The sequence below is a fragment of the Mus caroli genome, unplaced genomic scaffold (genome assembly GCF_978045245.1).
Source record: "Mus caroli unplaced genomic scaffold, Mus_caroli_1 scaffold_17, whole genome shotgun sequence".
Taxonomy (NCBI): Eukaryota; Metazoa; Chordata; class Mammalia; order Rodentia; family Muridae; genus Mus; species Mus caroli.
Window position 1 is genome coordinate 29,070,646 of NW_028227272.1, and position 24,333 is coordinate 29,094,978.

At 44.0% G+C, this 24,333-nt stretch overlaps 2 protein-coding genes across 3 annotated transcripts; one reads left to right on the plus strand and one right to left on the minus strand.

The window, feature by feature from the left end:
* Positions 1-16,674, minus strand: Pigx (phosphatidylinositol glycan anchor biosynthesis class X). Its single transcript, XM_085832490.1, has 7 exons — positions 16,557-16,674; positions 16,004-16,177; positions 13,526-13,589; positions 8,507-8,648; positions 3,219-3,432; positions 821-921; positions 1-222 (listed from the first exon to the last, which is right to left on the minus strand). Exons 1-7 carry the CDS (start codon positions 16,672-16,674, stop codon positions 79-81), a joined length of 957 nt encoding a protein of 318 aa, XP_085688616.1. The 3' UTR covers positions 1-78.
* Cep19 (centrosomal protein 19) lies at positions 16,259-24,333 on the plus strand. Of its 2 annotated transcripts, none has more exons than XM_021185080.3 (4): positions 16,259-16,741; positions 19,390-19,467; positions 20,406-20,569; positions 23,176-24,333. In XM_021185080.3, the coding sequence occupies exons 3-4, from the start codon at positions 20,440-20,442 to the stop codon at positions 23,535-23,537; spliced, it is 492 nt and encodes a 163-aa protein (XP_021040739.1). In that variant the 5' UTR covers positions 16,259-16,741; positions 19,390-19,467; positions 20,406-20,439; the 3' UTR covers positions 23,538-24,333. The 2 variants fall into 2 exon arrangements, with proteins under 2 accessions (XP_021040739.1, XP_021040738.1); XM_021185079.3 differs by having other exon boundaries at positions 16,259-16,641.

A 24,333-nucleotide genomic window follows, 5' to 3' on the forward strand; every position in this document is an offset into this window, starting at 1 on the left:
AAACTAATCAGTTAGTTCTGAAAAGAGCACTCTTGTCTCATTTATTAGGTTCATAGAAAACACTTAGCTGTACAAAACTTACAGGGAAAAGTGGCCATATTTGAAAACAGCTAAAAGGATCAAAGTAGCACACAGAATGGTAATGAGCAGCGTCACAGAACACACTAAAGAGGTATGTATAGTCAGTCCCACTGGAACCTGCACTGTCAAACTCTTAAGGATCTGTGGAGAGAGGGGAAGAGAAAATTAGAGGCATTCAGGTACACGGATCACCTACATCAGGTGCCTACCAAGAGGGGCACAAAGAGACCAAGAGCCAGAAGGTGTGGAGACAGCTATAATGTTCATACTTCTGCACATGGCTGTCACCTCTACCTGCTCACAGCAGCTGGAGTTACCTCTAAGGCCTCACTGCTACTGAAGGAGCTCTGGGCAGCTGATCGCTGCTAAGGGAGCAAGAGTCACTGTCCTGGGCTCCAACTCACTGCGTAGCTGAGGACACCCTTACACCTTAAACCTCTAGTCCTCCTGTTGAAGGAGACCCAATAGGTTTGCACTGCTTTTCCTTGCCATTTCACACCTTGACAAAGGGGGCCAGCTATGTTGTATTCTGAACCAATGAGGCAAGGGACTGCCCTACACCACCAGCTCCCGATTTAAATGATACTGACTTTACCTACTGTGGCCACCGTTAGCAAATAAACAATATTAAAGCAGCTAGAGTGTTCTGTATTGGAATACAATGTGCTAACACTTTAAACACAGCGGACAGACTTTGAAATGAGGCAGTGCTATTTGAGAGCAGAGTAAAGCGTCTTACTGATTTGTACTGCATGCTTTTCCACCGGCAGATCTCCCCACTCTTCGGAGCACAAGGAGCTGCTACTTCTGACTGAGCCCAGCATTTGAAAATTGGAAACTCTGAAAAAGAAAATGGGGGGAAGGGGAAGGACAAGATGTCAGAAAACTTGTATTTAGATTCAAGGCTATAGCTGTCTTGTACTTCACCAGGAGTTATTCCTGGTAGGATAATGATATGAGAATCCAAACATTTCAGCACACACTGTGGATGGTTGGGATCTGTGCTGGTGTGCTTTCTTAGGTCGATCCATGCCTAAGATGTGAAGTTGCAGCGGTGATCACAGAATCAAACATGGCTTGTTAACTAATTCCACTAAAAATATGTTACCTCTTTTTGAAGGATCACTTCAGAAAAACAGACCTATTGTTTCAAAAACCTGTTCTGAAGTATCTGAATTATATTCAGAAAAGTAAGAATGCATCCTCGGTACACACACAGCCTGATAAATTTCCATATCGAACATTCATTCCTATGAAGAACCTCAGATCAAAGCAGACAGTAGCAGAATTCTGTGTCTTCTCAGGAGAAAAACTGCTTCAGAGTTCATTTAGATAAGAAATGGTGTCATTCTGCTTTTCTGAAGGTCCTGAGTTCAAATCCCAGCAACCACATGGTGGCTCACAACCATCCGTAACGAAATCTGATGTCCTCTTCTGGAGTATCTGAGGACAGCTACAGCGTATTTACATATAAAAAATAAATAAATAAATCTAAAAAAAAAAAAAAGGGCTGGTGAGATGGCTCAGTGGGTAAGAGCACCCGACTGCTTTTCCGAAGGTCCAGAGTTCAAATCCCAGCAACCACATGGTGGCTCACAACCATCCGCAACGAGATCTGGTGCCCTCTTCTGGAGTGTCTGAAGGCAGCTACAGTGTACTTATATATAATAAATAAATCTTTAAAAAAAAAAAGAAATGGTGTCATTAAAGGGAACAGAAAACATGACTGGAAAAAGAACGTGAGCAGAGAGAAAAGTCTTAATGCTCACATCAGAGACAATGTAAGATTAAAATCCCCTCTCCACTTAGTTAATAGTAACAACACTGTTGGAGACCAGGAAAAGTCAAAATCTCAAAGAGCTTTTTAAACCAAAGAACAGGCCTCGATGCTGAGGCTCTATGAAGAAATAATCAAAGAACAGGACTTTTAGTCGTAGTTTGCTGTTTGACAACAATTTCATGTCGCCTAAATTAGCCTTGTACTCACCAAGGAGACAAAGATGGTCTTCAACTCCTGATCCCAGCTGCTTCTACATACTGAGTTTTTAAAGTATACAAGCACCTAGTTTTTTCCCCCTTATATTTTTGCAAAGGGAGACAGACCCAGGCATGGTGTTGTATACTTTTAATCCCAGCACTCAAGAGGCAAAGGCAGGCAGATCCCTGAGTTCCAGGTCAGTCACCACTACACTGAGAAACCCTGTCTCAAAAACACCAGGAAATAAAGATTCCCATTAAGAACTGAGGGCTGGGGATGGAGAGGAGGAAGGGTCAGAGGTTAAGAGCATTTCCAACTCTCCCAGAGAACCTGAGTTTGGTTCCCAGCAAGCATGGTAGGTGGCTCACAACTGCCCTTAACTGCAGCTCCTCCAGGGAATTCGACACCAACTTCTGGGCAATCTGGACACTGTACTCCAAGGGAGGCCCCCATATCCACACACAGACACAAATATCAATACAATTTAAAACATCTTAGCATAAGAGAAGAAAGTGTTAGAGTGAGCTCATTGCTATTCCTGGAGCACAGAGGGGACAGACACATGGAATAGCTGTGGGTGGGGGAAGGTCTGTTTCTCTTTTAATAAAAAAAAAAAAAAAAAATTAGAGCAGGGCAGGGGTAGTACAGGCCTTTAATCCCAGCATTTAGAAGGCAGAGGCAGGCTTATCTCTGAGTTTGAGGCCAGCCTGGTCTAAAGTGAGTTCCAGGACAGTCAAGGCTGTTACACAGAGAAACCCTGTCTCAAAAAAAACCAAAAAATATTACATTGTGTGTGTGTGCGAGTGTGTGTGTGTGTGTGTGTACATGTGCACCATGCACAAATGTGGAGGTCAGAGGAGAGTTTGCAGGAGTCCATTTCTCCTTCTAGCATGTGGGTCTTGGGCACCCATGGAGGTGGTCAGGCCTACCCACAAGCATCTTACCTGCTGAGCTATCTCACAGTCGGTATCTGCCTTACAACAATCCCCTACATCCCGTGTGTGTGTGTGTGTGTGTGTGTGTGTGTGTGTGTGTGTGTGTGTGTGCGTGTGTTTTTCTCTGGGTTTAAAACTGTAACAAGAAAGTCACAAAGGAAGGTGCATTTGCCATCACCGTCCTTGACTAGACCCTCACACCTTTCCTCATTTTCAACCCTCACCTTGGTCACAGTACATCAGTAAGTCGGGGTTGTTGACCACAATGAGGGTGTCTCCATCTTTCCTATGTGGCCGGTGATAGCGATAGTGCACAGGTAAAAAGGCCTGGAAGCAGTCGATGCACTGTGCGTCCTGCCGGGCATAAATGAGGACTGCAGATTCATTGGACAAGTAGTTAGGGGCTTCTACATTAAAACTTTCTGTTAGCATCACTGCCTGTGGGAGAGAAAACAAATATCAATCGGGGGAAAAAAATAGGAATGAAGAAAACTAAAAAAGACAGAAAGTAAACCCGAAGGGAAGATTGCTGTACACACAGGCAGAAGCAACAGCTGGATCCTGCCAGAGGCCATTCCTCAATTGTATGGAGAGAACACAGGATATGATGCAGGACCAGGGAACTATTGACAAAAACCGTCCAGCTTGTGTTCGGTTAAAATGACTGGTGCCATCCCAGCCGCTTCCTGTTTTTTGGTGAAGTTAGGTACTGAGTAAGACAGAACAGTGCAGGCAGGAAGCCAAGCAAAGGTCAGAACTTTATAGGGCACCCGTGCACGCATGTGTACAGTGTGGAAATGTGGGAAACAATTTATTTTCGAGGTGCTGAGGCTCAAGACCAGGGCTTTATACACTCCAGGCAAGGGATCTCCCGCTGGGCGACATATAGCCACTTTCAAAAAATTACACTCTCTCTCTCTCCTTCCTCCCTCCCTCCCCCCACCACAAGAGTGTCTCACCGGTTAGCTAAGGCTGGATTAAAATTTACTCTGCAGCTCAGGCTGGCCTTTAACCTGCAATTCTCCCGCCTCACACTTCCAAGTGTTAAAAAACTGCAGGTCTGAACCGAGACTCCCAAACAGGAAATTACATTAAAAAAAAAAAAAAACTCGGAGATGGTTCCATAGATAAAGGACTTGCTAAGCAAGTCTGACAACTTGACTTCAAACTCTGGCATCTGTGGTGGAGGACTCAGTTGACTCCACAGAGCTTCCTGCTGGGCTAAAGAGAAGGCTCAGTGGCTAAGAGCATCTGCTTCTCTACCTTGTAGACCATCCTTCGAATCCTAGCTTCCATGATGGATACGCACAAATGCCTGCAAACTCTAATTGCAAAAGACCCAACCCCCTCTTCTTGACTCTGTGAACATCTACACACACATGTGCATACACTCACACAAACATAAAAAAAAAAAATCACTAATAAAAATATAAACAAATCTTTTTTAAAAGTTGTAAATCCCCAACCTTTACATGTCTGCCATGGGATGCACACCTACACACAACAGGAAATAAAACACATGCTAGAGAGAGAGAGATGACTCAGTGTTTAGGAGCTCTTAGAGGGGACTTGAGTTTGGTTCACAGTGCCCATATTGGTCATCTCACGACCGCCTATTAATTCCAGCTCCAGGAAGTCCAATCCCTCTTGTGCCCTCCACAGGCACCCACACATACATACACATATCCACACAACACATACACACACATTTAAAAATAAAATAAAGCTTTAAAAAATAAAATAAGGGCTGGTGAGATGGCTCAGCAGGTAAGAGCACCCGACTGCTCTTCCAAAGGTCGGGAGTTCAAATCCCAGCAACCACATGGTGGCTCACAACCACCCGTAAGGAGATCTGACTCCCTCTTCTGGTATGTTTGAAGACAGGTACAGTGTACTTACATATGATAAATAAATAAATCTTTTAAAAAAAAAATAAAATAAGCTGAGCAGTGGTGGCACATGCCTTTAATCCCAGCACGCGGGAGGCAGAGGAAGGCAGATTTCTGAGCTGGAGGCCAGCCTGGTCTAGAGTGAGTTCCAGGACAGCCAGAGCCACACAGAGAAACCCTGTCTCAGAAAAAAAAAAAAAAAAAAAAAAAAAAAAAGAAAAGAAAGAAAAAAATAAAATAAAATAATTATGTGTTTTTAAAACTGTGCTAAAAGTCCAGCATAGTGATGCACACCTTTAATCCCAGCACTTGGGAGGCAGAGGCAGGTGGATTTCTATGAGTTCCAGGCCAGCCTGGTCTACAGAGTGAGTTCCAGGCCACCCAGGGTTACACAGTGAGACCCTGACTCAAAAAACAAAACTAACCAAACAAAAATAAAATGTGTTTAGAACCATTTTAAAATAAATATCCTAAGCCAAGCAAGGGGCACCATATCTATAATCCCAGCACTTAAGAAGCTAAGCCGAGATGATGGCAAGTTCAAAGTTAGCCAGGGCACATAGTGAGCAAATTCCAGGTCAATCCAGGCTACTGTATCTCAAAAAAAGGGCACATGTTCTACACTAAGAGAGAAAATACAGAGATGCAGAGGCTTGTTATACTGGAAATCTGCGTATTCATATATATTCCTGGCTGGTCTGGAACTCTATATAGACTAGGCTGCCTTCTAACTCACAGATATCACCTGCCTCTGCCTCCTGAGTGTTGGGGCTTCAGGCATGTGGTACCACAGCTGGCTTTGGCTGCATTCTGATATATGAGTATCTGTAGTATAATAGAAAACAAAATTATTACAGATATCATAAGCAAAAACTAGTGAAATTCTGTATTATATATTTATTTAGCAATATTCATTCATGTGACACACACATATGAATATGCACACATGTACATCCAGGGATAGTGGATGTGTGTCCCTATCCAGGGATATGAAGAATGTATCTGGATGTATGCATAGGAGTGCACACACACATCCTCATGCACTCCTCCCTTCTCTTTACATTTTCTTTTTTTTTAATAGCTTTTGGGCCACCACTGCCTGACTAATTTTTATATTCATTTTCTTTTAAGATTTATTTATTTTATTTTTATTTTTTTTTAAAGATTTATTTATTGATTATATGTAAGTTCACTGTAGCTGTCTTCAGATTCACCAGAAGAGGGCGTCAGATCTCGTTACGGATGGTTGTGAGCCACCATGTGGTTGCTGGGATTTGAACTCTGGACCTTCGGAAGAGCAGTCGGGTGCTCTTACCCACTGAGCCATCTCGCCAGCCCAAGATTTATTTATTTTATATGAGTATACTTGACTCTGTCTTCAGACACACCAGAAGAGGGCATCAGATCCCAATACAGATGGTTGTGAGCCACCACGTGGTTGCTGGGATTTGAACGCCATCTCTCCAGCCCCTCTTCAGATTTTCTATGCGAAGTTCTGACATACCCCGGAGAAACCACGAGCATTAGGTTGCAGCGGGACCTCAGAAGTGACCACGTTAAACCACTGTTTCGAGAAGAGATTTACCAAGTATTCAGCCACTACTTCAACACTTCATGGCCACACGGGAGCTCATTACTTTACAGCTCATCCTACCTACTGTTAAAAGGCTATTTGTTTTCCTAAATGGAAACTTTATGTGCCGGCCTTTAATACCAGTTGTTCTTGCCAATAATTCTGTTCCCTATTACACAGGCATCAGATCCTCCAGGAGCTGGAGTTTACAGGCAGCTGTGGACTGGAAACCAAAGGGCAGCAATCACTGTTACCACTAAGCTATTTCTCAGCCTCTTCATTTGCTCTTTTTTTTTTTTTTTTTTTTTTTTTCGTTTTTCGAAGACAGGGTTTCTCTGTGTAGCCCTGGCTGTCCTGGAACTCACTCTGTAGACCAGGCTGTCCTGGAACTCAGAAATCCGCCTGCCGCTGCCTCCCAAGTGCTGGGATTAAAGGCGTGTGCCACCATGCCCGGCTCATTTGCTCTTCTTAAAGAGGCCTAGCTGAGATGTATGTGTGTGTGTGTGTGCACACTTGCACACACATGCACTTGCACATATACATATAACACACCATGTGCACATTTGGGTACCAGGAGAACAACCCCAAGAGTCAGCCCTTGCCTTTCAGCTTATGTGGGACACCTGCCTCGCTGGATTGTGAGCCTCTGGGGGTCACCTTCAATCCTCCTCTGTCTCCCTTCTCTCCACACAAGCACCTGGATTTTACATGAGTTGTGGGGACTTGAACTCAGGTCTTCATGTTTGTAGAGCAAATGATTCCATCCACTGAACCTTCTCTCCGGACCCTTATTTACTTGAGATCTTTCATCTTTCTTATATATTCAGTCACTCAGCACTATGAGTTTCTTCCTAAGCAGTTTTAGCAGCAACCTACTAATTGTGACGTACTTTTACTTTTCTTTAATACACTATTTTTCATTTCCCCTATTATGTTACTAGCCTCCAAGTACTTGAGGTCTGGAAGATGTCTCAATGTGTAAAATATTCACTGAGCCGGGCGTGGTGGCGCACGCCTTTAATCCCAGCATTCGGGAGGCAGAGGCAGGCGGATTTCTGAGTTCGAGGCCAGCCTGGTCTACAAAGTGAGTGCCAGGACAGCCAGGGCTACACAGAGAAACCCTGTCTCAAAAAACCAAAAAAAAAAAAAAAAAAAAAAAAATTCACTGAGCAACCTTGAGGACCCGAGTTCAGCTTTCTAGAACCCATATAAAAGCCAGACCAGTCCTGCTCTCTGTAACCCTGGAGCTGGTGAGGGATGGGAGGGGCGATAGTAGATTCTGATCTGGCTGGTCAGTCAGTCTAACCAAAAGGACCACGCCCCAGGTTCAGTGAGAGGCCATGGCAAGACTAGCAGGTGTGTCCTTACAGAGGGAGGTGGGGGAATCACAGGGCTCACAAGGGGAGGAACAGGCTTTTAGGTTTCAAAAGCCTCCACAACCCTAGTGTGTGCTCTGCCTCCTGCCTGGGTGTGAGCCCTCAGCCGTTGGTTCAGCAGCCTGCCATAGATTCTGGAACCGTAACTCCAATTAAACTTCCATTTGTAAGTTGTCTTGGTAATGGTGTTTTATCATGGCAATAGGAGAGTAATAGAGACCCAGCCACAAAACAGAAGAGGGAGAGATAGAGGACACATCCCATGCCAGCCTGTGGCCTTCACACATGCACATACAGTACATGCACGTACGGCAGGTCTGCACGTACACGCACACAGCAAACACAGGAGCAAAATGCCTGTGTCTTTCCTATTACCCAAACTGATCACTCTTTATTAACCTTCATCTTCTCAGAGACCGAGACACACGTGTATACATTCACTTGCTTAGTCACTGACCTATGAACTATACCCCTGCAAAGCATTCAACTCCCTCAGGTTGGCTTGGTCCTGACAACTGTCACTCATTTGCTTAAGGATATGCCTACGCTATTGCAAAAAAGTACTTTAAGAACTGAAATAGAACTACAATGTTGCTTTATCTATCATCTTACTTTAATCCACACCATAGTGCTCCTATGTTAATTTCTCTACAAAAGTTCCCCAGTATCTGTACCTCTGTTAAGTTTCTTTCTCGTAGTGAAGCCAACTCATAGGGATCCACAAAGAGTCCTGGTGGAATGGAATGCTTAATTAGGAGCCGGCAGGTCTGTAAGTCCTCAATGCTCTCTCCAAATTTCACTTTTATTAAAAGGTCTCTGTAAGACAAGGATATTTAAAGTAAATCTTCTCACTCAGTTATTAAATAAAAAAAAAGATTTATATTACAGTCATAATATAAATATAGACACTATATTTCTAATTCATTTTCTAAAAATTGATTATCATGTCAAATGAAATACTAATAACATAGGAGATCACCCATTAAATGTTTCATAACTCATGCCATAAAGCCACAGCAAAGTGCTAGTGTGAAAACAGATGAGGATCAATGTGAAGGAATAAAATCCAAAAGTAGTCACACCTATGTTAATATTTCCCAGAGAAGGACCTGTATGATTGGTGGGGAAAGCAGTGTCTTTCAATAAGGGTACCGACATGGGTTCTCTGTGTAGGAAAAGACTGTTTACTTCAGAAGTTCTACAAGCATTAACTTAGGAATGGAGATGGCTCAGTGCTTAAGAGAGTGCTGTTTTTGCAGAGGACCTGAGTTCTTTCAGACCCATGCTAGGTTTGCTCACACAGCCTGTAACTCTAGCTCCAAGAGACTAGAAGCCACTCACACATTCCCACAGGCCCACATATTCCTGCACTCATGTACACACACCTACAGGCACACACAGCTGCACACACTTACCCACAGGTACACATATATACACACCTGCACTCATACAGTATAGCCACAGGCATGCACAGCTGCACACACTTACCCACAGGTACACATATATACACACCTGCACTCATATAGTATAGCCACAGGCATGCACAGCTGCACACACTTACCCACAGGTACACATATATACACACCTGCACTCATATAGTATAGCCACGGGCATGCACAGCTGCACACACTTACCCACAAATATACATATATACACACCTGCACACATATACATATACTTACAGGCACACACACCTGCACTCATGTACATATACCTACAGGTATCACACACATACACACATACCTGGACTCATGTACTCAGTAGGTACTCATATACCCACACACACATACACACAATGAGTCTTTTTGCTTGTTTTTTTTTTTTTTTTTCAAGACAGGGGATCTCTGTGTGGCCCTGACTGTCCTAGAATTCACTCTGTAGAACAGACTGGCCTCCAATTCACAGAGATCTACCTGCCTCTGATTAAAGTGCTGGGATTAAAGGCAGGCACTACTATCCTTGGCTAAAATAAACTTCTTTAAAAATTAGTTTAAGCCAGAAGGTTATCTTGAAAAACAAAAATTAAATTAAAAATTAATTAATTAATTAATTAATTAATTAAAAAAAAAAAGCCGGGCGGTGGTGGCGCACGCCTTTAATCCCAGCACTCGGGAGGCAGAGGCAGGCGGATTTCTGAGTTCAAGGCCAGCCTGGTCTACAAAGTGAGTTCCAGGACAGCCAGGGCTATACAGAGAAACCCTGTCTCAAAAAAAAAAAAAAAAATAAATAAATAAAATAAAATAAAAAAATTAGTTTAAAATAGGCTACAAACTGGGGGAAGAGAAAACGTACCTACAATTTCAGCACTCAGGCCAATGCAGAAGGATCTCTGAAACTTTAAACCCAGTTTAGGCTATTTGGTGAGATCTTATCTCAAAACAAGCCTAACACCAACATAAAATAAGGTGTGTAATTGTCCCAGCTCTTTGTCCAGAGGCAAATTCTGGACCACAGTGCAGAGGAGATCCAAGTACAGTATGGTGCTCTGCTTAAGGAAATAGCGAAACAGGTCATCAGAGACCAGAGCGGCTGGAAGCCACGGCATTAAGTCCAGAAAAGAGCTTATATTAAAATTAAATAAATAAAATTTAAAAATCCAAATAGAAATTCTTGGATGCTAAGATGAAAGTCCAGAAGCCTGAGCAAAAAAGTGACCAAGGAGCTGGGACCTAAAGCATTCCAAAACTTCATTCGAGATTAGAAAGCATTCGTTCTGACAGGTCACCACATAAAACACAAGCATTCAGTACAGACCCCAACAGGATAAGGGCTCAGATAAGTTAGCCTCAAAGTGAAGACCTCCGTAACTCTGTAACTAAACAAACGAAAGGTTATAGGATCAATCGGATAAATAAAAGCCTTCTCTGACAGCAGGAAGAGCCCAAGAGTCTCTAAAGGAAGAAAACAAGCACTACAAACAACATCGCTTTGACATGGTCAACATTCATCGCATGCTCCTGACCATGTAGAGTCAAAACATGAACAACAGCAAGAAAAATACCAGTCGCCAGGCGGGGGTGGCTCACACCTTTAATCCCAGCACTCAGGAGGCAGAGGCAGAGGCAGGCAGATTTCTGAGTTCGAGGGCAGCCTGGTCTACAAAGTGAGTTCCAGGACAGCCAGGGCTACACAGAGAGACCCTGTCTCAAAAAAAAACAAAAACAAAAAAAAAAAACCAAACCAAACAACAACAACAACAAAAGACCAAAAAAATACCAGTCAACAGCTAGAGGCCGGCACGGACCTGCTGTTTCTGTCTCCATGTGAAAGTGCTCTCTTTAGATCTGGTCAGCAAGAAAGTCACTACCAGGTGTGGCCTCTTGGGGAGGTTAGGAGTTTTGTTTTGTTTTTATTATTTAGTATCTGTTTGTCTACTCAACACAAGCTAGGGTCACATGGGAGGAGGCAACTTCAACTGAGAAAATGCCTACATCAGATTGGCCTGTGGACAAGTCTGTCTTAACTGATGATTGACATGAGAGGGCCAGCCTAATATGGGCAGTGCCATCCCTGGGCAAATGTACAAGACAGCAAACTGTACAAGCCATGTGGAGCAAGCCAGTCAGCAGCACTCTTCTACGGTCTCTGCTTCAGTTCCTGCCTTCAGGTTCCTGCACTGACGTCTCTGGACTGTGACCTAAGAGTTGTAAGATGACAGAAACCTCTCCCTCCCTGTGTGGCTTTGGGTTCACAGTGTTCAATCACAGCACTAGAAACCCTAACGTAAGACATACTTCAACCTTGTACCTCCAGAAACAGGAGCCAGAGCAAACCTCTTATCTTTATGATATTATGAAATGGAAGGGCAAGTATACCTTAAAAGTCATAAAAGGGGCTGGAGATGTGAGTCATAGATTAAGAGCTTTTGTTGCTTGTACAGAAGACCAGGGTTTTATTCTTTTTTTTTTTTTTTTTTTTTTAAAGATTTATTTATTTATTATATGTAAGTACACTGTAGCTGTCTTCAGACACTCCAGAAGAGGGCGCCAGGTCTCGTTGCAGATGGTTGTGAGCCACCATGTGGTTGCTGGGATTTGAACTCTGGACCTTTGGAGGAGCAGTCGGGTGCTCTTACCCACTGAGCCATCTCACCAGCCCCCTAGGGTTTTATTCTTAGCACCCACATGGCAGCTCACTACTGTCCGTGACTCCAGTTTTGGGGTATCCAACACTATCCATCTTCTGTCCTACATGGGTATCAAGCATGCATGTGGTGTACACACACACACACACATAGGCAAAACATACACAGAATAAATAAATCTAATAAATTTAATGTATCTGTAAATATACCTAACATGTCCAAGGATTTAAAGATAAGCAGAAACTTACTGAGGGAAAGGGAAGTGTTTTGGATAATTATTTATTTTATGTGTGTGTATATATGTGCGGGCATGCCCTTGCCATGGCTAACATGTGGAGGTCACAAGACAACTCGTGGGACTCAGCGCTCTCCTCCCACCATGTTAGTCCTGGGGCAAGCACCTTTACCTGCTGCGTCATTTCACTGCTCAGGTCTGTTTGCTTTTCATTTTTTAAAGACTTGACTGTAACTTCAAAAGATGTACAGTAAAATTTCTGAATGCCTAATTAAAAGCAATTAAAGACTGAATCATGAGAGACCAAGGAGTCAGAGCCACCGAGAGCAAAGTGTGAAGCTGGAGCACGGAAAGAAGAAAGACTAGGGCTGGAGAGATGGCTCAGTGTTTAAGAGCACTGGCTGCTTTTCCAGAGGTCCTGAGTTCAAATCCCAGCAACCACATGATGGCTCACATCCATCATGAATGGGATCTGGCGCCCTCTTCTGGAGTGTCTGAAGATAGCGACAGTGTACTTACATATAAATGAAATAAATAAATCTTAATAAATAAATAAATAAATCTTTAAGAGGGAGAGAAGAGGAGGAAGAGGATGAGGAGAAGGACTGGTATCGAAGAAGGAATGGAAGCAGTAAACGCGAAGTAATAGCACACACTCTAGTGACTACTTAAATGGAAAAAAATCCACACTCATAAACCAGGCTGGCCTCGAACTCAGAGGTCCACCGCCTCTGCCTCCCAAGTGCTGGGGTTAAAGGCATGGCCACCACACCCGGCTTGTCTTTCATTTCTTAATTTAAGAGTCTATGCATCAGGAATATTATTAACATGGCAAGAAGTAATCTTCTTTAAAAGGCAAGATAATTAATATTAAAAATAAAAGCAAAATAAGCCAGCAGTTGGAAGGCTAAGTCGGATCAACATAAGTTCCAAGCCAACTTGAGCTACACAGCAATACTTTGTCTTGAGAAAGAAAAAAAAAATTAAAAAAATGAAAACATATAAAATTAAGTAAAATTACACATATATGTGTACACAGTAAGCAATTGTTAATCCACTGTGATTTTAATCATTTAATCACTTCAAAGTATGAACCACTTATGACAAATCTGTTACTCTGTAACTTTAAGAAAGCCTGGCTCAGTGGCATACATCTGTAATCCAGCCCTGGGGTGGATGAGAGGAGGATCAAGAATTCGAGGTTATCCCAAGCTACATGGCAAGTTTGAGGTCAGTCTGGGCTATATGAGATCTCGTCTCAAAACAAACAAGCAAAAAAAAAAAAAAAAAAAAAAAAAAAGGAAACAAATGTTCAGTTTATCCATAATTATTCAGCAGTTGTTTAATATAAGTAGAAATCAGTGGGCAACCTACCTGTGGAAACCATCTTTCAAAAATTCTTGCCTTAAAATAATTTCAGAACAAGTGGCCCTTACACCTATAAAAATCAAGACATTACAAATGAAAATACACACAGGGAGAGAAATCTTAAATAGTTAGAAAATAACTACTCTAGTCGGCTTTACTTGCTAGAAAAGTCTAACCACCTAACAGCGCAAGGTAAAAAATTTAAATGTTTACCAAACACATGAAACTCAAGAAGAACGAAGACCAAAGTGTGGACACTTTGCTCCTTCTTAGAATTGGGAACAAAACACCCATGGAAGGAGTTACAGAGACAAAGTTTGGAGCAGAGACAAAAGGATGGACCATCTAGAGACTGCCATATCCAGGGATCCATCCCATAATCAGCCTCCAAACGCTGACACCATTGCATACACTAGCAAGATTTTGCTGAAAGGACCCAGATATAGCTGTCTCTTGTGAGACTATGCCGGGGCCTGGCAAACACAGAAGTGGATGCTCACAGTCAGCTATTGGATGGATCACAGGGCCCCCAATGGAGGAGCTAGAGAAAGTACCCAAGGAGCTAAAGGGGTCTGCAACCCTATAGGTGGAATAACAATATGAACTAACCAGTACCCCGGAGCTCTTGTCTCTAGCTGCATATGTATCAAAAGATGGCCTAGTCGGCCATCAGTGGAAAGAGAGGCCCATTGGTCGTGCAAACTTTATATGCCTCAGTACAGGGGAATGCCAGGGCCAAAAAGTGGGAGTGGGTGGGTGGGGGAGGGTATGGGGGACTTTTGGGATAGCATTGAAAATGTAAATGAGGAAAATACCTAATAAAAAATATTTTAAAAAAATTTTTAAATGTACGCAGGTTGACCTCCATAGAGATCTACTTCTGGCAGTACATCAGTGAGGCTGAGAATCTCTGCCACTGGAGTCGGCTTGGCAGCTTTCCATGATGTAATAGCTGTGCCTCTGAGGAAGACCAGGCATTTAATACATGTAGAAGCAGTCAAAAAAGTACACACAAAGGACTTTGTTCATGTGATTTTTTTTTTTTTTTTTTTTTTTTTTTTTAGACAGGGTTTCTCTGTGTAGCCCTGGCTGTCCTGGAACTCACTCTGTAGACCAGGCTGTCCTGGAACTCAGAAATCTGCCTGCCTCTGGCTCCCAAGTGCTGGGATTAAAGGCGTGCCATGCCCGGCTTGTTCATGTAATGTAAGACATTATCCTGGCTCACCAAATCATGTCTGATACGTGATACAGCAACACAGCAACTTCTGTATTCTTATGTGTCTACAAGTCTGGGAAGATTGTACACTGATACTTTATGAAGATGTTGGGAGAGGCTTTTTTAAAAAAAAAAAAGGCAAGAAAATGAGGGGCACATGAAGATTCAGTGAGTTCACTTACACACTTGGAATAAGCAGAAATCTTCATAAAATGATTCACTAAAACTATTATTACTCAGTGACTAAAAGTTCAAGACTGGTGAGATGGCACCACCTTTGGTCCCAGCACTCAGTTTCGTCTACATACCAAGTTCCAAGAAAGACCATTTCTCAAGTATCAAATATTAAGAAACAAACAAACCTTAAAGGTTCAGTAGCCAGGTACCCTGCTCTAAAACACTGGCAAGAAATGTGTGGGAAGAACATTAAAATAGAGTGTGAATCACTGATAAACCTGTTACTCAGCAACGTGAAGCCAGAATAAGCAGTTGGGAGACGCTTGAGGGTCCTACAATATAAAAGCGAGTCAACAGTTGCTGGGGGCAAACTGCAGAGAAAAAGAGATTGGCGGGGGGAGAACTATGTTAGGACTGAAGAGCTGTCTGGAAGTCGCTTAGTGAGTTCCAGGGTTGCAGTTTTCAGGAGTCACCCATTTTATCTTTCTACTGATGCAGCTTCTTTTGAGTTATCCTTGCTTCTAGTAAGTAACCCCTCACCCATATTTCTAATAGTAACCCCAATTAAAAAAAAAATCATTGGTTTACCAAACTGGACACTGGTACAAAGGTTACCTTTCTGGAGTGAGCAGGTTGTGCATGTGTGCGCGCGTGCGTGTGTCCCTGGGAAGTGTGTGTGTTTGTGTGCGCGTGTGTTTCCCTGGGAAGAATGTCACACAACACATCACCTCACCCACCCCCTTCTCCCATGCACGCTGTTTGGGTATTCTCACACTTCGCTGGATGCCGAGGGTTCACTGCCTCTCAGGCAGCACAAAGCATCTTCAGGGGAACCATAAGCATCCCAAGATACTTCATGGCTTGCTGTGCTTGTTTCGTACTTGGGTCACAGCGTGGCCAGTCCCCGCCTTGGAAAGACAAAGCCCGGCTCTGAAGCCCCGGATGGGACCCCCAGCAAAGATCACAAGGAGGGAAGGGCGCACAGGGCCTTTGTTGCTAACTTCCTCTGGCCTCGGGTACCCCAGGCGCCGCGGGTGCTCCCCACCTCCGCCCCAGCTCCGCACACACTCGCTCAGCCCCCTGACCTTTACCAGCGCTGAAAGGGGCGTCGCTGAAGTCCGCGGCGAGCCTGCCGACCAGCCAGGCTGCCCAAAGGAGCAGCCAGGCCACAGCGCCGGCAGCCAGGACGCCGAAGCCCGACGCCCGAGAGGGGCGCTCGGGGCAAGCTGCGGTCACGGAAGGAATCTGAGCACGCCGAGCGTGCGCTCACCTTCCCCGGTGACCAGGACAGAATTCGTCTAGCACTTCCACCCTAGGATCACCCTACAACTCCAGGTTCCGGAGAGGCCAGCCCCCTGGCCCCGCCCCTCGTCATCCCGGCCGGGGCGGGGCGAGAGGCTGCGCAAGCGCAAACTGAGCGCCTTCTGTTGCCTTGGGAACGATCCTCGGGGCGCCTAGGTGGGCCCCTGGACCGGGCGAGCTGCTTTAGGACCGCACTCCCCGCGCTCAGCCCCGCTTCCTGCCCACAACCGGATGCGTGCGGGCTGGGCCCCCTGCCTCTGAGTTCACTCCATGGTTACTCCTGTAGGCTATGGCTGTCGCCGTTTCCTGCAGCTTCAGGCTCCACCTCGCCTCAAAGTCGACCTAAGCGCTCCTCTGTGCGGTGCGGTAGGATGGAAACCACCCCCTCACTGCTGTTCAGATGTGCACTTCCTGTACTTCTTCGAGGGTAAGAAGGGTCGCCTTGCATTGCTGAGGACATCAATCGGGAACTCAGTATTCCCTTCGGTGCTGTGGGGAACAAATCCCTGATAGGAAAAGTATATCAGGTAAAAATACATTAGGTAAATGTAATGTCATTCCTCCCAGTTGTGGAATGCGTTAGCTGACCTAGTGCTGGTGCTGAACGGCAGTCAGGTTATGAGGTCTCCAAAGTGGGAGGATAGTGTACTATAGCACTACAAACATGCTAGTAAGAAATATGGACAAAAAAACAAAACAAAAAAGGCCAGGTAGTGGTGGTGTATGCTTTTAATCTCAGCACCCGGGAAGCAGAGGCGGTCAGATCTCTGAGTTTGAGGCCAGCCTGGTCAACAGAGTGAGTCCAGGGCAGCGAGAGCTTCACAGAAAATCCTGACTTGAAACAACAACAACAATAATAATAAATTAAAGGGAAAACTCGGTAGTGAAGACCTTACGTTATAATTGACTCTATTCACAAGTGTGGCCCTTTGCTTGTGTTTGTAGACCATATAGTGTCTGGAAAGTTTACTGACGTCACACTCTAGTGAGGTGAACTGGGAATAGTGTCTGGGCATTGACTCAGATCAAAGGCAAAGCCCAGCAATGTGAAAGGCAGCTCTTATAATAAAGAGGCTGACCTCATAGGAGTAATAATCTCACATCTGTCAGTAGGGGTGAGAATACAGACTGTGATCCTATATGATAAATCGCCCTAGCAACCATAATATTTGCATTTGATACAGGAAACCGTATGTATGAGATAAAACTAAACTGTAGTCTATATATGTATTTATATTGATGCATATATGTATGTGGACATACAGATAGCTAGAAAAAAGAATAGAAGTTAGATGAACGTTTCATTTTCTCTTTCTCTCACTTTTATTCCTATTTTTCTATGAGGAACAAATATAATGTTAATTTCTTAAACAGTGTACCTGTAGCTGACCTCCTACAGAACTTAAGTTTATGAGGATATTATTACCTTATGTTATCTTACCTTAACCATCTCAACATTTGCACATCATAGCCACTATGTGATTGTAAGAATCTAAGCAATTCTTATTTTTTTAAAAGATTTATTTATTTATTTATTATATGTAAGTACACAGTAGCTGTCTTCAGACTTACCAGAAGAGGGCGTCAGATCTCATTACAGGTGGTTGTTTGCCACCATGTGGTTGCTGGGATTTGAACTCAGGACCTTTGGAAGAGCAGTTGGTGCTCTTAATCGCTGAGCCATCTCACCAGCCCATATCTGGGTTTCTTATACCTGGAAAAATACTATAGTAGGACAAGTGAGCTGAGGTAAAAGCCACACAAACATTACCCCCCCCCTTTTTTTTTCTTTTCTTTTTTTTTTTTTTTGAGAGGTAAGGGAACAGAGTTCCCAAACAGCTGTCCTGAAACTCAGGGCAATCTTGCTGTTTTGGTCTTCTGAGTTCTGGGATTACAGGCATAAGGAACGATGCCTGTTCAGATCTGCCATTTTAGCTATTGATCCTTATGTTGTCGCCGATCAGCTGACTGGGGTCAGTTTGCTCTAGCTGGATAGAAATCATGAGTAGGAGAAGTTCCCAGGCCCTTGAGTGTCCAAGGCCTGGACTAGCAATGTTAGATGATGACAGTTCCAGACACTGAGAGGTAGGGACTTAGGCCTCCTGATTTAGATGCTAGTGACGCATAGCTCTGGGTGCTCAGGTCAGATGCTATTGGCATCCATTTGGCAACCATTTGCCAGATACTGTAATGCCCAGCGTCCAGCAGCTGTGAGTGCCACCAGAAGACAACATCTGCTGGACTACAGTTCCTGGGGCCCTTGAATGTTGAGACAGACACTCCATTCCTGCAATGGCTAGTAGTTTCGCTTAAGGCCCAGAAGCCTCCTGAAACTCTTTAGCACCTTGCTCTCATCACTTCCGCTGCCTCTACTCCAGTGTTCCCACTTTGGTTACTTACTCTCTGGGACCTTCTGTTGCCCTCTTGGGGCTTCAACTGCTACTGTCAGGATGGAAGCTGCTACCAGTGTGCCGGTTTTACCGTGTCTTCTTCCTTGTGCTGATAGCTCAGTCTGGTCTCCTAACACTAATGATCAAAAGCAGGAAAGAAAAGGCCACTTTAACTGTCTTTTAATGAGCCTCATGCTGTAACATGGAACACCCGGAGCAGCACAATGAGGGCATGTCCAGGTGACTCTGGAAGTGAGCAGCCAGATGTGAGGCAAGGATGTTTGCAGCAATCATGACACAACCCCTGATGCCGAGGGATACTGTGGTCTGCATCGGAGCCACCCGATGACTGCTCCTCTGCCTAGGTGAAAGCAGAAGAACTACTAATGCGCACGGAGGCTCCTGCTCAGCATGCTGCTCTCTAAGGCCTGTGCAGGCTGGTGGAGTGCTCGCAGTGATGGCGGTCTTCAGCTGCGCCTATAGTATCCTTGGAGAAACAGAAACAGAGAAAGAAAATCAGAGTCTGGACAGATAGGAGGAAAGGAATGACTGCCCCACCTCAGGCTGCTCACTATACCAGAAGAGCCTGTGAAAATGTTGCCCTACATGGTCTTAAAGAAGCCTCAAGGCAAACTAACAATTCTAGCAACAGTTAACAGTACTTCATATTATTTAATAATGTGTAACAGCATTTAACTCCTGCCCCAATGCCCCAGGAAGATAGATAGTAACCTTGCTTGTATTTATACCCAGCATTGAACAAGATTACCCTTACTATGTTCCAGACCTGTACTGAGAGCTTAATGAAAATGGACACACTTCCTGCCTTCCCAGAGCAAACAGACTAACAGGGAAGATACCTGGTAAGTAGAAGTAACCTCCTGATAAATAAAAGAACTGGTGGGGGTAGACAGTGGTGGCGCACACCTTTAACCCCAGCACTTGGGAGGCAGAGGCAAGTGGATCTCTTAAGTTTGAGGTCAACCTGGTCTACAGAGTGAGTTCCAGGACAACCAGAGCTACACAGAGAAACCCTATAAGAAAAAGAAAAAAAGAAAGAAAGGAAGGAAGGAAGGAAGGAAGGAAGAAAAGAAAGAAAGAAAAGAAAGAAAGAAAGAAAGAAAGAAAGAAAGAAAGAAAGAAAGAAAAAGAAAGAATTTGAAAAGCACAAGGTGATTAGAGCTGGTCTAGTGGACTTCTCAACACTAAGTGTTTATAAAATCAAAAGTTATAAAATCAAAAATTATAAAATCAAAAACCAGGGGTGTAGCATAGCCAGTGCAGTGCTTGCCTGTTGTGCTTGAAGCCCTGGGTTCCATCTTGAGCAAGCCGTAAACCAAGGTTAGTAGCATATGCTGTAATTCTAACACTGGCAAATAGAGACAGGAGGATCAGAAATCCAGGGTCATCCTCCACTCCATAGCAAATTCAAAGCCAATCTGGACTACATGAGATACTGTCTGGTAAAAGGAAAAAGTTTAAAGGAACGTATACAAAGAGGCTGAATCAGAAATCCTTTAGCTGAAACATCAAAATTATTCTGAAGGCCAGTGGGTCAGTTCTTGGGCTCCCAGGAGGTTAGTGTGTAGCTAAGGGGTCCAGGCTGAATGGCATTACCGACTCAGAGATCCAATGAACTGAGGCGAGCCTGGACCAAGACTCACACTTTGTAAGAATACAATCCTGGGGCTAGTCCACGGCCAGACCCACTGAGGAGAAGGGAAAAGGTTTATTCAGCAGCTAGCTCGATTTGGTTGTCAGTCTTTAGGAAATTGTTGTACAGCTGTCCTATTTGTATCAGGTTTCTTCCAGTTTACCCTGAGTTACACGAGAAGATGAAATACATTGCCAAGAAATGTGGAGTTAGGTTCCAGCCGCCAGCTGTGATCTTGATTTATGAGAATGAAACCGAAGGAAAGAGCCGCCAGCGGATCATGCCTGTCCGAAACTTTTCAAAGTTCTCAGGTACCCCTGTTTTATCTTGCCTCCTGGCTAGTTCTCTATTTATTTCTATTTATGTATATGTGTCTATGTGCATGGGTGTCTACAGAGACCTGAAGAGGGCATCAGATTCCTTGCAGCTAATGTAACAAACCTGATTGTTGCTAAAGTTGGGAACCCTGCAAGTGCTCCTAACCATTGAGCCATCTCTCTGGCCCTTGCTGTCTGTCTTAAATATTAAGTCACTTAATAAAAGTAACCTGACACCATCAGGTATAACGACATACACCATAATAATCCAAGCAATGTAGACAGCTAAGGCAGGAAAATTGCAAATGCAAAATAAGTCTGGATAACTTGAGATAACCTGTCTGAAAATTAAAGCAAAAAACCAAAAATGTTTGGGTTGGGGAAGGATGTAAATTAGTTGTGGTGACTGACCTAGTGGGTGCAGGGTCCTGGATCCAGTCCCACTGAGAGGGAAAAGGAAGGGGAGGGAGGGAGGGGAGAGAGAGGGAGGAGCAGATATTTTAATTTTGTGCAGTGGAATGGCAGGTTCCTCAGAGTTAAACAGCCCTGGGTTTAAATCATCAGGGACTGGCCCTGGAGCTTTGTGAGCTCACTGACTGTTCTCAGTTTCTGTGCTGGTATTTTTAGGTCAACCTGACTAGAGTCATTCAGGAAGAGGGAATGTCAAGTGAGCAAACCCCCAACAGACTGATCTGTAGCAGACCTGTGGTCCATTTTCTTGATTGATTACTGATGTGGGAGGGCCCAGCCTACTGTGGGTGGGGCCACTCCAGGCTGATGATCCTGGGTTCTATAAGAAAGCAGGTTGAGCAAGCCATGGGGAACAAGCCAGGAAGCAGCACTCCTCCGTGGCCTCTGCATCAGCTCCTGCCTCCAGGTTGGTTCTTGCCCTGCTTGAGTTCCTGCTTTGGCCTTCTTCTGTGATGGGCTGTCATATGAAAGTGTAAGTGAAATGACCCTTTCCTCCCCAAGCTGCTTTTGATCATGGTGTTTTATCACAGCGATAGAAGATCTAATGAAGACCATCTCCCCAATCTATACTTTTTAACAGTTACAGAATTGGTGATTTAATATTTTAGAATAGTTATATGAGTTAAATGATATACTACTGTTTAATGATACTAAATTTCCTTCTCTCTCCAAATATTTTTTATTTGTAGATAGCATTTTATTAGTGTCACACAGCTGCCTTTTAAGAACTATGCCTTTTTTTTTTCCTGGCAGGAGGGGTAGGGGCTTCAGTCCCAGCACTCAGAGGCAAAGGCAGGTAGATCGCTGAGTGCGAGGCCAAACCTACTCCTACAGAGTGAACTCTAACCCAGCAAAGGCTACATTGTCTCTAAAACAAATAAAAACCATGCCATTTTTTATCTTTAGACATTTTCTTCAGTTGAAAGTTTTTAACATCTCTACTAATTAATTTTAGGTTAAGAAAGTAAAAAAGAAAAAAAGATTCCTTCCTTTTCTCTCCTAACACCAAAGTTAGGTTTGTTTATTTATTTATTTAAAATGTTGTATTTTGGGGCTGGAGAGATGGCTCAGCAGTTAAGAGTACTTGCTGTTCTTTAAGAGGACTTGGATTCGATTCCCAGCACCCACATGGCAGCTCACAGCCATCTTCCAAATCCAGCTCCAGGGAGTCCAGCGCCCTCTACTGGTCTCTGCCACCACTGCACATGTGGTACACATAAATACATTCAGGCAAACACTCAACATATAAAGTAAAAATAACCCCTTTTAAAATTTATATATATATATTTTTTTTTTGAGACAAGATCTCTCTATTTCACCTTGACTGACCAAGAACTCATGAGTATCCTCCTGCTTCAGCCTCCTAATGCTGGGATGAGAAACAATTATAAACCTATACCACCAAACCCAGCCTGTTGTATTTTTTTGCTTTTAAGGTAGGATCTAGTTAAGTAGTCCAGGCTAGCCTCAAACATTCCATCCTCCCAACTCTTCCAGATGCTAGGATTACAGGCATGTGTGTGTTATATGACAAACTTCTCCTAGGTTGAAGCAACATATTTCTGTGTATTTATCCCATGACCAATGTGTGAATATCATCGAAGTTCAATTTGATGAACCAACAGGCTTTACTGGGGTTGCCACAAGAGTATGGGTGGGGTTACTCACAGGAGCAGAAATCACCAAGGCCACCCCAGCATCGGTGACAGCTCACTGCTGGGCCTGCAGGCAGCTCAAGAGGATAGAGAGTGCCTTTTGCCTAAGCTGTTTGGCAGGTCTCAAGAGTCTATTGAGACTGTCCCTCAGCAGTTTTTATTGTTTATCCTCGGAAAGGGAGGAGCCTAGTGAATCTGGTCCGTTTTAGGGATTTCCTGGAGTTCTTTTGAGTTGCTTACTTCTTGTCTGAAGGAACTTCCCTGTTGGGTGGAATGTTTCAATGTGAGTGGGCTGCCACGTAACAGCGTGTGTAACTGAGAAGGGTTAAAACTCAGTTGATTATAAAAGTAATCGATTTGTAAACCCCGTTAGCCAGTGGGCTACCTTGGAGCCAGTGACCTCAGGGTTTTAGTCCTTGCAGTGGTGTGCCATGGGTGTGATGTGTGTTCTACATACGCTTTCCTCCCTCCTAGATTGCACCAGAGCTGCTGAACAGTTAAAGAATAACCCACGGCACAAGAGTTACCTGGAACAGGTGCCCCTGAAGCAGCTGGAGAAGCTGTTTGTTTTTTTGCGAGGTTCCTTGCAGGGGCAGAGCTTGGCAGAAACAATGGAACAGATTCGGCGGGAAACGACCATCGATCCCGAGGAAGACCTGAACAAACTGGACGACAAGGAGCTTGCCAAAAGGAAGAGCATCATGGATGAGCTTTTCGAGAAAAATCAGAAGAGAAAGGACGACCCCACTTTTGTGTATGACGTCGAGGTGGAGTTCCCTCAGGACGAACAGCTGCTGTCCTGCAGCTGGGACACAGCGTCAGTCGATGACTTCTGAGGAAACGCTCCACGTTTCCACAGAGAACAAAGATCAGTTCTAGAAAACACTGAAACTCTAGCGATCTATAAAACCAGGACACTTCCATGTGCTACGTAGGCCTATGAGAAACACAGAAATACAAGGTGGGAATCTGCCTTCAAGGCGTTGGCAGTCGACAGCGAAGGGAACTCAAGGACTTGTAAAAAGATTTTTTAATAATATTACTCAGGAAAAAGATAAGAGCCAGATTTTGACAAAGGGGAGGGTTTCCCTCAGCGGAAAGGGGCCCATGCTTGGCCCTGAAATGCTGCAGATGTTTTTGTAGAAATCAAGATGAAGCAAAGAGGGAAGGGTGTGGTGAAGAGACAAGAAACGGGAGAATCCGAGAAATGGCGAGTAATTATAGTTTGACAAGACTGGAATTAACCTGTGTTCTTCAGGACTCTATGTGCATTAATTCTGGGGTAGACAGGAGCACCTGTAAATGCAAACGTCTCACAGCTACGAGTACATGTGGCGGGTGGCAGGCAATTCTACTCCGCAATGAGGAAATATGTTCTCACGCTACTATGAAACCCAGAGCCACTTCCTGCGAAAGGCTGGTTTGTACAGTGGGAAGTCCTCCCACAATGAGTGATAGGTATAACTGTTCAGACCTGTTTGTGAGTTTAGATGTACAAAGCTCTCGGCCTCACAAGTCCTCTGTGTGCAGATGTGTTTGTTCTTACTAGAATATTATCTGATTGATAGAAATCGTATGTTTTCTACAAGGAAACTATTATTCATGGAATAAAGCTGTGACTGTAAGTGATAA